This window comes from Cetorhinus maximus, chromosome 4 (assembly GCF_964194155.1).
Source record: "Cetorhinus maximus chromosome 4, sCetMax3.hap1.1, whole genome shotgun sequence".
Lineage (NCBI taxonomy): Eukaryota > Metazoa > Chordata > Chondrichthyes > Lamniformes > Cetorhinidae > Cetorhinus > Cetorhinus maximus.
Window position 1 is genome coordinate 127,755,078 of NC_135882.1, and position 13,648 is coordinate 127,768,725.

The window sequence follows — 13,648 nt, forward strand, 5'->3', positions numbered from 1 at the left end:
TACGGTTTGAAAACGTTAACTCTGTTTCTCTCTCCACAGATGCTGTCAGATCTACTGAGTTTTTCCAGCATTTTCTGTTTTCACTTTAGGTTGGAGGATACCGGCTTCCGGCAGAGCACAGCAAATCGATGTGATAGCTCGGACTTTCAGTTAAGTGCAAGGAGACTAGATCGTGAGACTAGACATTCCCCTCCTAAAATGGTAAACGCTGTTTTTCTCCCCTCTCTTACTTCCTCCTATGAATGGAGGTCTTTTGGTCACCAAAGGGAGGCATTAATTATTTTGTCAGAATAAGGTGATAAGGAACGCAAGAAACACCATTCGGTCCTTGCAGGAGATTGCATTACAGGGTTGCACTTTTCAACAAAGACATCGTTAGTCTTCGAAACTTGAAATTGCATTCGCTGAAAATTATTTTGATTTTATTTGTATAATTAATTAAATTAAATGCAAATTACCTTCGGACAAAGTCTAGAATTCTGAGATACCATGGCAAACACTAACTGTTGGACATCTTGGTCAAAGCTGCTCAAGTCTGTCTCAAATGCTGTGCTCAGCTTGCTGCTCATTACCGACCTTTACAAAACGTTAACGTTACTGGTAATGGTAGCTGGACTCTTTTCAGATTAGTAGCCAGCTAATATGAGCAATCACCATTGTAGGAATATTCTACCTCTATTGTAGTGACCAATCCAGATGGCTTTGGAGGTAACCTACTCAATACAATTGTTTCCATGAATTTAATGGGATTCTGTGACCATTGTAGGCACAACGGTCATTTCGTTGAATTGCTGGCAACTCTACTCTTTGCTTAATTATGTTTATCCATAGACCCTGTTTTTTAAATTATAAATAAAATAATTAAGAACATAATTGCATCTCTAATATATAACATACATATTAATTTTATTTCATAATTTAAGCTGTTGCAAATCCGATTTTAAAAATAACATGGGTTGTCCAAAAATTCGACAGTCTGTATATTAAGAGGCTGTAACCAGCGAGGACAACAGAAATCCTGCAGCCTCCCTGACTGTAGAATTCACTCTGGACCATGTCACTTTCAACCGGGAAAAACTCCGGGCGAGGGGTAGGGACCCCGCCTTCTGCACCAGTCCTCTGATTGGAGGAGTTTCCAAGTGGGCGTGGCCCACGGCGCCCCGCGCTGCGCTCTGATTGGCTGAAGCCGGGAGTGGGCACGGTAGGGGCGGGGTTGTCGCTGATTGAATGAAAGTTGGAGCGGGTCGAAGTCTGGTGCTTTCAGTAAAGCTCCTGTGTCAGCAACATGCCTGGGATCGGGGAGCTTTAAACAGGAGCTGCCGAAACCTTTGATTCCAAAAAAAAAGAGAGAAGGAGCTTTTCTCAATCTTAAAACAGCCAGCCTTTAGTTTTCGAGATTATTTCATGGTAAATTGGCGAAATCACTGCCTCAAGGTTGTTTGACTAACTGTCCCAGCTTCATTTCTGCATCAGTTTGCAACCTCTGGGATGACAGCCATGCACCTCCTGCCTGCTATCCCATCCTGTCTCCCAGGCCCTGTCTTCCTCTGGCACTCTCTGTGGCTTCTCTCTGTAGCTGTGAGGGACTCGGGCTCCTCTGGCCCCACGCCGGTGTTTTACGGCCAGGTCCCTGAAAACACTCTGCCCGGCAGCCAAGTGGCCGGCCTCAGCCTCCCTGGCCGCAGGCTCTGCCCTGTACAGCCCGCCGGGGCCAGGCTGCGGTTTGAGCTCGGCGGGGACGGGAACTCGCTTTTCCGCCTCTACCACGCCGGTGGCAACGTCCTGCTCAGAACGGCAGCACCTTTGGACCGGGAGGTGAGAGCTGGCTACCTGCTGAAGCTGAGCTGCTTCTCGCCGGCCCCTGGCTGCCCTGACAGCTCAAAGTGCACCTCAGCGCTGGTGAAAGTGAGAGTCGGCGATGTGAACGACAACAGGCCGGTGTTCAGCCCAGAGCAAGTCCTGAGGCTGGAGCTGGACGAGATGACTCCTGTGGGATCAGAGATCGCCCGTGTCACCGCCACGGACAGAGATGAAGGGAGGAATGCTGAGATCATCTATCGCTCCTTCCCGCAGATCCCTCAGCTTTTCGTGGTTCCGGGGACCGGGCAAATCCTGCTTGTGGACTCTCTAATGGAGATGGAGCCCCTCAAACTGTCAATTTACGGCCAGGATAGAGGGGCGAGCGCCCAGCTCAGCGAGCCCCTGACAGTGCTGCTCAATGTCAAGCCCAGGAGTGCGGGGCTTCCCGGTGGCGGGCGAGAAGCTCGCTCCGTGCCCGATGAGATGTTTTACTCGGTGACTGTGCCTGAAGAGGACAAGGTCGGCAATGTCATTTACACAGTGCCCGACTGGAAGTTTGAGCGGCGACAGTTTGAAGTGATCGCCCCGGCCGATGCCCCGGTTCAGATCGAGAGGGACTCCGGCAAAGTGTATTTATCAAAGAGACTTCGCGGCAAATCCACCATCCAGATAACTGTCAAAGTTAACAATCAGAAAGGTAAGCCACATTCTCCTCTTTTATTTATTGCCCAATACCTGAGTGATCAATTATTTTGAAATTGGTAGTTTTTTTTGTGTCACACTCCAGTCTTGTGAGCTTTACCCTAGTGCCGATGCGTTGCCGCGATCTCTCCCTCATTGTTGGGAGGTGTTTTGATATTCCAGTCCAACAAGTATCGCTTGCATTTATTTAGCGAACGCCCCAAGTTATTTCGCCGAGGCCTGAGAAAAGCTAGACCCTCAGCCAAAAGGAGGGGGTAACCAAATACTTGCTCAGATGGGTTCTAAGCAGGGTTTCAAAGGGGAATTGGGAGGCGGAGGAATTCAGTACATGGGACCTAGACAGTTGAAAGAATGTAATTTCTGAGTTGGACTAAATTAGTTCAATAGCCACACATATTTTGTGATTTAGTTATGAAATTATTGCCAGCCCAGAGAATTTAAATCTCCATTTAGAAGATAGTTGCAACTGGAGTTGGGCAAGAGACAGAGATTGTAACATATTTAGATAAAAGTGAATGTAGAAATCTGGCAATTTGACTGTACATCCCCGCATATTCCAATTGGATAAAGCAGAACTTGAAAAATGTCACTACAGTTGCAGGTTGATGGGCAAAGTTTAAAAAATCTGACTATCCCATTTTCTCTTTTCTAACCATGAATTAAAAATGCGTTAAAAGACCATCAGAAAAGCCTCAACATGTATCTATACACTGAGTAACAATTCTACTGATGTAAGACGGAGCAGTGTGACACTGCCTCCTCCAGGTGGTATGATACCACTATTAAAAATCTCAATCAGCCTTAGTTCATTAAGCGTAAGCTGCAGTTTCACTGCTCCTTTTTGTCAGAGTGATAAAAAAAAAAATTGCATCAACTCGATGATTTTTTTGATTCGAGTCTACTCTAGAGATTGGAGGTTAATGGCATTGACCTGTGGTAATGAATCAAACAGACCAGGAAGCTTCAGTTTCATTTACTGCCCTGTGCAGCTGTGAAAGGAGAAAAGGAGAAGAGGTGATCTCATTGAAACATATAAAATTCTTACAGGGCTCGACAAGGTGGATACTGGAGTGGGGGTGGTGGGGGGGGGGGGGGGGGGGGGCGGAGGGGGGAGGGCGGGGGTGGTCTAGAACCAGGGGACACAATCTCAGAATACAGGGCAGGCCATTTAGGACTGGATGAGGAGAATTTTGTGGAATTCTCTACCCCAGATGGCCATGGAGGCTCAGTCATTGGGCATGTTCAGGACTGAGATTGATCAATTCCTAGATATTAAAGACATTAAGGGATATAGGGAGTGGGGAAATGGCTTTGAGGTAGGGGATCAGCCATGATCCAATTGAATGGCAGAACAGGTTCGAGGGGCTCCTGCTCTTATTTCTTATGTTCCTATGAATGGTCTCAGCACCCCTGAGCAAGGAAAAGTAGTGAGGTGGGTCAGGGGGAGGATTAGTCAGGCTCTCAGCTCTTGAGTGTTAGCTGCAGTTCAGTTAGAAGCCAGAGGTTCAGTTTGAGCCAGAGGTTGTGTGTTTAAGGCCAACACTCTGGTAACTGAAGGTGTGCTGCACTGTTGAAGGTGCCATCTTTTGGATGAGAAGTTAAACCCAGGTGCCGTCTGCCCTCTCAGCTGGATGTAAAAGATCCCATGGCACTATTACGAAGATGAGCAGGGGACTTATCCCCAGAGTCCTGGCCAATATTTATCCTTCAATCAGCACCACAAAAAACAGATGATCTGGTCATTATCACATTGCTGTTTGTGGGAATTGGCTGTGCACAAGTTAGCTGCCACATTTCCTACAACAGTGACTATACATCAAAAAGCACTTCACTGGCTGTAAAGCATTTTGGTGGTCATGAAAGGCACTAAAGGAATGCAGGTCTTCCAATTCTGTCTTCACAAAGGAGGACACTAATAACATACCAGAAATGTCGGGGAACACAGGGTTTAGTGAGAGGGAGAAACTGAAAGAAATCAGTATTAGCAGGGAAATGGTGTTGGAGAAATTGATGGGATTGAAGGCCGATAAATCTCCGGGGCCTGATAGTCTACATCCCAGAGTACTTAAGGAAGTAGCCCTAGAAATAGTGGACACACTGGTTGTCATCTTCTGAGATTCTATAGACTCTGGAACAGTTCCTACAGATTGGAAGGTAGCTAATGTAACCCCACTATTTAAAAAGGGAGGCAGAGAGAGAACAGGGAATTATAGACCAGTCAGCCTGATGTCGGTAGTGGGGAAAATTCTAGAGGCCATTATAAAAGATTTAATAGCTGAGCACGTGGAAAACAGTGGCAGAATCGGACAGAGTCAGCATGGATTTATGAAAGGGAAATCATGCTTGACAAATCTACTGAAATTTTTCGAGGATGTAACTGGTAGAGTTGATGAGGGGGAGCCAGTGGATGTAGTTCATTTGGACTTTCAGAAGGCTTTCGACAAAGTCCCTCATAAGAGATTGGTGTGTAAAATTAAAGCACATGGGATTGGGGGTAGTGTATTGAGATGGATAGAAAACTGGTTGGCAGACAGGAAACAAAGAGTTGAAATAAACGGGTCTTTTTCCGAATGGCAGGCAGTGACTAGTGGGGTACCGCAGGGATCAGTGCTGGGACCCCAGTTATTCACAATATATATTAATGATTTAGATGAGGGAATTAAATGTAATATCTCCAAATTTGCAGATGACACAAAGCTGGGTAGGAGGGTGAGCTGTGAGGAGGATGCAGAGATGCTTCAGTGTGATTTGGACAAGCTGAGTGAGTGGGCAAATGCATGGCAGATGCAGTATAATGTGAATAAATGTGAGGTTAGCCAAAACAGGAAGGCAGATTATTATCTGAATGGCTATAAATTGGGAAAGGGGAATGTGCAACGAGACATGGGTGTCCTTGTACATCAGTCGCTGAAGATAAGCATGCAGGTGCAGCCGACGGTAAAGAAAGCAAATGGTATGTTGGCCTTCATAGCCAGAGGATTCAAGTACAGGAGCAGGGATGTCTTGCTGCAATTGTACAGGGCCTTGGTGAGACCACACCTGGAATATTGTGTGTAGTTTTGGTCTCCTTATCTGAGGAAGGATGAACTTGCTATAGAGGGAGTGCAGCGAAGGTTTACCCGACTGATTCTTGGGATGGCGGGACTGACATATGAGGAGAGATTGAATCGATTAGGATTATATTCGCTGGAGTTCAGAAGAATGAGGGGGGGATCTCATAGAAACTTATAAAAATTCTAACAGGACTAGACAGGGTAGATGCAGGAAGGATGTTCCCGATGGTGGGGGAGTCCAGAACCAGGGGTCACAGTCTGAGGATATGGGGTAGACCATTTAGGACTGAGATGAGGAGAAATTTCTTCACCCAGAGAGTGGTGAGCCTGTGGAATTCGTTACCACAGAAAGTAGTTGAGACCAAAACATTGTATGTTTTCAAGAAGGAGTTAGATATAGCTCTTGGGGCGAAAGGGATCAAAGGGTATGGGGAGAAAGTGGGAGCAGGCTATTGAGTTGGATGATCAGCCATGATCATAATGAATGGCGGAGCAGGCTCGAAGGGCCGAATGGCCTACTCCTGCTCCTATTTTCTATGTTTCTATGTTAATTTGTTTTTACACTCCTAATTACTATTCTATAATTTCAGCATATGTGGACATCAGACATGTGCATTGCCTCCAGGGTTAAAGTAGCCTGCTGACAGTCAGTATCAATGTACACAAATAAAGAATGATAATTTGAATGAGATACTCATTGATGCTTGGCCCCTGCAGAATCATATCTTAGCTGCGTGTAAGTCAGTCTGGGCGTCAGCTGTGGTTTGGTTGGTAGCACTCTTGCCTCTGAATCAGAAGGTGGTGTGTTCATTCCACTGTGCACTGTTAGAGGTGCTGCATTTTGGATGAGACATTAAACCAAGGCCCATCTGCCCATTCAGGTGAACATAAAGTATCCCAAGGGACTATTTCAAAAAGAGCAGGAAGTTACCCTTGGTTTACTGGCCAATATGCATCCCTCAATCAACATCACTAAAAAACAGATTATTCAGTCATTATCCCATTGCTGTTGGTGAAACTTCTGTGTGAAAACTGACTGTCGTGTTTCCTGTAATACCAAAAGTAAAGTGCTTATTTGGCTATAAAGTGTTTTGAACACCCTGAGAGTTGGGGGAGTGGGGTGGGGTTGATGAAGGTGAAGAGTGTTGTAACTTCCATGTCTGATTTTCAGGAATTAATTTTTGGATTTGAAAAATAAGGTGAAAAGGTGTTAATGATATACTATAGTATGGCTTCATTGTACATTGTTCTAAATTATATATCATATCAACTGTTTTAGTAATGTTTAATCGCAGAACTTTGTGTACTGAAATAATGAATTCATATTGATTGAACATATTAATGGAGATTATTATAAGCACCTAGGATTTTTTGAATACACTACTCAGTAGTAGATGGGACCAATGCTGAAGTCTGTAGGTGTTTTTTACAATGACAAGCTACCTGATTTGGCAACCTTTAAGCTTTTCTGTGACGTTTCATTGCAATGGCAAACTGTCCCCTGACCACAAAGTTAGGGTTTTATTCCACACAATTAGGGCTTATGTAATTGGGGGTAATATGTTAATTTGGATTGAGGATTGGCTAACAGGCAGAAAATAGATTAGGAATAAACAGGTCATTTTCAGAATGGGCTACCTTGAGGATCAGTGCTTGGGCCTCAGCTATTTAAATCAACAACTTACATTTATAAAGTGCCTTTAACAACATAAAATGTCCCAAGACACTTCACAGGAGCATTATAAAACAAAATATGACACTGAGCCACATAAAGATATTAGGTCAGATGATCAAAAGCTTGATCAAAGAGATAAGCTTTAAGGGGTGTCTTAGAGGAAGAAAGCAAAATAGAGAGGTGGAGCAATGTAGGGAAGGAATTCCAGATTTTAGAGCTTAGGCAACTGAAGGCACAGCACCAAAGTGGAGCGATTCAAGTTGGATATGCTCAAGACGCCTGAATTAGATGAGCACAGATATCTCAGAGGGTTGTAGGGCTGGAGGAGAATACAGGGGTAGGGAGGGACGAGGCCATTGAGGCATTTGAAAACAAGGAAGTGAATTTTAAAATCAAGACATTGCTTGACCATTGCTTTTCAATCTATATTGATGACTTAGATAAGGGGACCAAGTATAATGCATCCTAATTTGCTGATGAAACAAAGCTACTGGGAAAGTAAGTGATGAAAGGGGACATAGTTGCAAATGAATGGGAAAGAATTTGGCAGATGACATTTAATGTGGTGAAACATGAAGTTAATGCATTTTGAAAGGAAAAATAAAAAGGTAGAATATTTAAGAGACTGACAAACATTTGTATTCAAAGGGACCTGGGTGTACTTGTACACAAATCACAAATTTAACATGCAGGTACAGCAAGTAATTAGTATAGCAAATCATATGTTAGCTTTTATTACAAAATGATTGGTGTATAAGAACATAAGAAATAGTAACAGGGGTAGACCATTTGGCCCCTCGAGCTTGCTCCGCCATTCAATAAGATCATGGCTGATCTTCTTGTGTTTCGATTTCCTCATTCCCATCTAACCCCAATAACCTTTGATTCCCTTGCCTAACAAGAATATATCTACCTCTGCCTTAAAAATATTCAATGACTCCCGCCTCCACCACCTACTGAGGCAGAGAGTTCCAAAGTTGCACAACCCTCTGTGAGAAAAAAATTTCTCCTCATCTCTGTCCTAAAAGGGCAACGCCCATTTTTAAAACGGTGCCCCCTAGTTCTGGACTCACAAAAGGAAACATCCTTTTGACGTCCACCTTGTTGAGGCCGTTCAGGATCTTATATACTTCAATCAAATCATCCCTCACTCTTCTAAACTCCAGTGGAAACAAGCCCAGTCTGTCCAACCTTTCCTCATAAGACAGCCCATTCATTCCAGGCATCAATCTGGTAAACCTCCTCCAATGCATTTACATCCTTCCTTAAATAAGGAGACCAAAACTGCACACTGCGGTCTCACCAATGCCCTGTAAAGCTGAAGCATTATATCCTTACTTTTATGTTCAATCCCTCTCGTAATAAAGGATAGCATTCTATTAGCCTTCTTAATTACTTGCTGTACCTGCATACTAACTTTATGTGACTCATCCACTGGAACACCTAGATCCCTCTGCACCTCAGAATTATGCAGCCATTCTCCACTTAAGTGGTACTCTGCTTTTTTGTTCTTACTGCCAAAGTGAACAACTTCACATTTTCCCACATTTGCCAGATCTTTGCCCATTCACTCATCCTATCTATATTCATCTGCAACTTCCTCATGTCCTCTTCACAACATACTTTCCTACCTATCTTTGTGTCATCTGCAAATTTAGCTACAATGTCTTCACTCCCCTCATCTAAGTCGTTGATGTAAATCGTAAAAAGTTGAGGCCACAGTACAGACCCCTGTGGGATGCCACTCGTCACATCCTGCCAATCAGAAAAAGATCCATTTATGCATCCTCTCTGCTTTCTGCCAGCCAGCCAATCTTCTATTCATGCTAATATGTTACCCCCTACACCAAGCACTTTTATTTTCTGTAATAATCTTTGATGTGGCACCTTATCAAATGCCTTCTGGAAATCCAAGTACAGTTCGTCTACAGAGTCCCCTTTATCCACTGTGCATGTTACTCCTTCAAAAAACTCCAATAAATTGGTTTAACATGATTTTCCTTTCACAAAACCATGCTGACTCTTCCTAATTGTCTTGAGCGCTTCTAGGTGCCCAGCTATAACCTCCTTAATAATCGACTCTAATAACTTCCCCATGACAGACATCAAGATAACTGGCCTATAGTTTCCTGTTTTCTGCCTCCCTCCCTTCTTGAATATTTGCTACTTTCCAATCTGATGTAACCTTCCAGAATCTAGAGAATTTTGGAAAATTAACACCAGCGCATCAACTACCTCATTAGCCACCTCTTTTAAGGCCCTAAGATGTAGTCCATCAGGACCCGGAGACTTGCCAGCCTGCAGCTCCATCAATTTGCTCAGTATCATTTCCCTAGTGATTTCAATTTTACCAAGTTCCTCTCTCCCATTTACCTCCTAATTTGCAGCTTTTATCGGAACGTTTTTTGTATCCTCTGTAGTGAACACAGAAGCATAATATTTGTTCATTTCTTCTGCCATTTCCTTATTATCTACTATTAACTCCCCACTGTCACTCTCTTTACTTATTCTTTTCCTTTTTAGGTATCTGTAGAAACTCTTGCTATCTGTTTTTACATTTCTAGCTAGCTTCCTCTCGTACTCTAATTTCTTTCTCCTGATTAATCTTTTAGTCATTCTCTGCCGTTCTTTATACTCTGTCCAATCATCTTTTCTGCCACTCATCTTTGCGGAGTTGTATGCTTTTTCCTTAAGTTTGATGCTTTCCTTAACATCTTTAGTTAACCACGGATGTTGGGTCCACCCCTTATAATTTTTCTTTATAGTAGGGATGTACTAATTCTGAATACTCTGAAATATCCCCTGAAATGTCTGCCACTGCTTCTCTATTGATCTATCCTCTAGCCTAGTTTCCCAGTTCACTTCAACTGGCTCAGCTTTCATCCCCACATAATTGTCCTTATTTAAGTTTAAGACACACTCTCCTCCCTTTCAAACTGGATGTAAAATTCAATCATATTGTGGTTGCTGCTACCTAGGGGTGCCTTTACTCTGAGGCCATTAATTAATTCTGTCATGTTACACAATACTAAATCTAATATAACCTGTTCTGTGGTTGGTTCCAGAACATACTGCTCTAAGAAACTACCTCAAAAGCATTCTAAGAACTCATCCAGGCTACTACTGCCAATCTGATTTTTCCAGTTTATGTGTAGATTAAAATCACCCATGATTATTGCTGTCCTTTTATCACAAATACACAATATTTTCCCTTGAACACTTTGTCCTACACTCTGGCTACTGTCAGGGGGCCTGTAGACCACTCCCACTAATGACTTTGTTCCCCTACTGTTCCTCATCTCCACCCAAACCGATTCTACATCCTGAGTTCCTGAGCCAAGGTCATTTCTAACTATTGCACCAATGCCCTCTTTGATTAACAGTGCTACCCCTCCACCTTTACCTAGCTTCATATTCTTCCTGAATGTCATGTACCCTTCAATATTAAGGACCCAATCATTGTCATCCTGCAGCCACATCTTCGGAATTGCTCCATATAAGAGTAAAGAAGTGTTACTGCAATTGTATATGGCCTTGTTGAGACTATGCCTGGAGTACTGCTGTACAATTTTGGTCTCATTAACTAAGGAAGAATAAACTTGTTATAGAGGCAGTTCAACAAATGTTCACTTGACTAATTCCTGGGAAAGGGAATTGTCCTATGCAGGGAGCTTGAGTAGACTAAGCCTATATTTCTTTGAGTTTGGAAAAATGTGAGATGATCTCATTGAAACGTAGAAAATTCTTAAGGGAATTGACAGGGTAGATGCTGAGAGAATGTTTCCCTGGCTAGGGAGTCTAAATCTAGGAGCTCATTGTATCAGAATAAGAGGTTGACTATTTTTGGACTAAGATGAGAATTTCCTTCACTCAGAGGATTGTAAACTTTTTGAATTCTCTATCTAAGAGGGCTGTGGTTACTCAGTTGTTGAGTATACTCAATTCAGAGATTGATAGATTTTTGGATACTAAGGGAATCTAGGGATAAGGGAACATTGCAGGAAGGTGGAGTTGAGGTAGATTAACCATTATCTTTTGGAATGCTGGAGCAGGCTTGAAGGGCAGAATAGCCTGCTCCTGTTCCCATTTCTTACATTCTTCTGGATCTAGCACTATGTACAATATTCAGGTCTTAAAACTTAATGAAAAGAAACTTTAATTATCTCACTTCAAGCTAATCTACCCACACAGTTGTGCATAAACAGAATACACATTAGTGAAAAATTGATCCCACTGAGGAATATCTCTATAATTCATTGCTGTCCAATTCATTTGGTTTTGTTAACAGCTCTTCATTGTGAAATGAACTTTGTATCCCTATAGTGAGACCACTATTTAATCATATACTAGTTGATCTTCTGTGGTGTTACACACAGGGAATCATGACGAAGTATAGTCTTCCGATGATGTTGGGTTAGACATCGAGGGAGAATTGGATCCTGGCACACAGATAAAGAAAGAGCTTGCAGTTATACAGTACCTTTCATGACCCCAGGATGTATCAAATCACTTTACAACCAATTTAAGTAAAATTCAGGTGTAGCCATTGTTATAATGTAAGGCATGATTATAATTCCTTTTCTATTTTAAAGATCTATGTTTTATCCAGATTTTTATGATACTTTGATGTTATATTAATATTATTCTTTTTTGTTATGGCTGTGTAGCATGGGAAATAAAAAAAGGCGCTAAAGTGCCGTCAGTGGTAGGAGAGTATTTTACAGAATGACAAGTTTACATAGGTAGCACCCATTATAAATGTGGACATCAAAATTTATATTGGAAAAAGGTGACACAAAAGTGTGGCAAAACATGACAACATGAAGTAAATAAGGTTTAGTATTTCCTATAGTATCTTTCTTTTCTATTCAATGATCTTCGATAGTAATGCTTACTAATCACTTAGTTGACATACGGTATTCATGAAAATGGAGGAAGAGGAACTCTTACTCGCTGTATTATGCACACATTATATTCAGGTTTTCTTGTTCTAACCAAACATCTATTTTCTCTTGCTGGTATTTTGGTATCATTGGAATGACAGGATTCACCCGCTCTAAACTAATCAACATTTTTTTGTTTTTCACCTTGCTAACTTAAAGTAAAATAAGCAGACTTGTATTGTTACTTGAAACCTCATGGGTTTGTAAGATAAACCATAATGGTTTGAAGGTTTAGAACTAGGTTATAATATTTATGTATTAAGAAATATTAAGCTGTCATACCACTTAATCCATTTCTCTGCCAAGGCAATATTCAGTTTATTGTTGAATTTACTGAAATTGTCTAACTCCATTACTTCACGGTCAGTCTGTTCTATATATTCATCACCATCTCTGTAAAATATTATCTAAACTGTTCACATTTCCTATTCCAACTTGACTTAATCCCTTCCCTTTGTAAACAAAATGCTATAGTGATTCTTAATATTTTTATAAAATAAAAAAAGTGCTGCAAATGCTCAGCAGGTCAGACAGCATCTGTGAAGAGAAACAGAGTTGACATTTCAGGTTGAGATGACGTTTCATCAGAACGCTTGTATATCTGTGTGCTCTCCAACTAAACATTGGTCACGGCCACAAACTCCTTTCCCTAGCTCCATCCCTCTCCCTAGAAACTGAAGCTAAAACAGATTGTTCACTAACTTGGCGTTATGCTTGACCTTGAAATGAGCTTCCAACCACAATTGTGCATTATCAACAAGACTGCCTATTTCCACCTCTGCAATATTGCTCAATCCAACCCCTGCCTCAGCTCATCTGTTACTGAAACTCTCATCCAGGTCTTTGTTACTTCTAGACTTGATTATTCCAATGCACTCCTGGCTGTAAACTTGGGAAAAGAAAGACTTGCATTTATCTAGTGCCTTTCATCATCACCGGACATCCCAAGGCATTTTATTGCCAATTAAGTACTTTTGAATATGGTCACTGTCGCAATGTAAAAAAACTTGCAGCCATTTTGCACTCAGCTAGTCCCCACAATCAGCAATGTGATAATGACCAGACTTTGTGATGTCAATTGAGGGATAAATATTGGCCAGGATACCAGGAATAACTCCCCTTCCCTTCTTTGAAATAGTGCCATGACATCTTTTACATCAACTGAGAAGTCCTCGGTTTATTAATATCTCATCTGAAAGACTGCACTTTTAACAATGTCGACTCACTCAGAGTGTCAGTGTAGAAGTTTGTGCTCAAGTCCTGGAGTGAGACTTGAACCACATTCTTCTGACTCAGAGAGTGCTATCAACTGAGCCACAGCTGGCATCATCCAAAACATTGCTGCCCATGTGCTCATTCAAACCAAGCCCCATTCACTCATTACCCCTGTGCTCCTCAACCTACATTGGCTCCCAGTCAGGTAACACCTTGATTTTAAAATTCTCATCCTTGTATTTGAAATCCTCCAGGGCTCA

General features: G+C 42.1%; 1 protein-coding gene across 1 annotated transcript in view; it reads left to right on the forward strand.

Moving 5' to 3' along the window:
• The first annotated feature begins 1,412 nt into the window (after nucleotides 1–1,412).
• LOC144680093 (neural-cadherin) overlaps nucleotides 1,413–13,648 on the forward strand; it is a 298,432-nt gene continuing 286,196 nt past the window's right edge. The window contains exon 1 of the mRNA XM_078541239.1: nucleotides 1,413–2,497. Within this exon, the coding sequence (XP_078397365.1) occupies nucleotides 1,489–2,497 (1,009 nt within the window). The 5' untranslated portion in view covers nucleotides 1,413–1,488. The remainder of the gene's footprint in view (nucleotides 2,498–13,648) is intronic.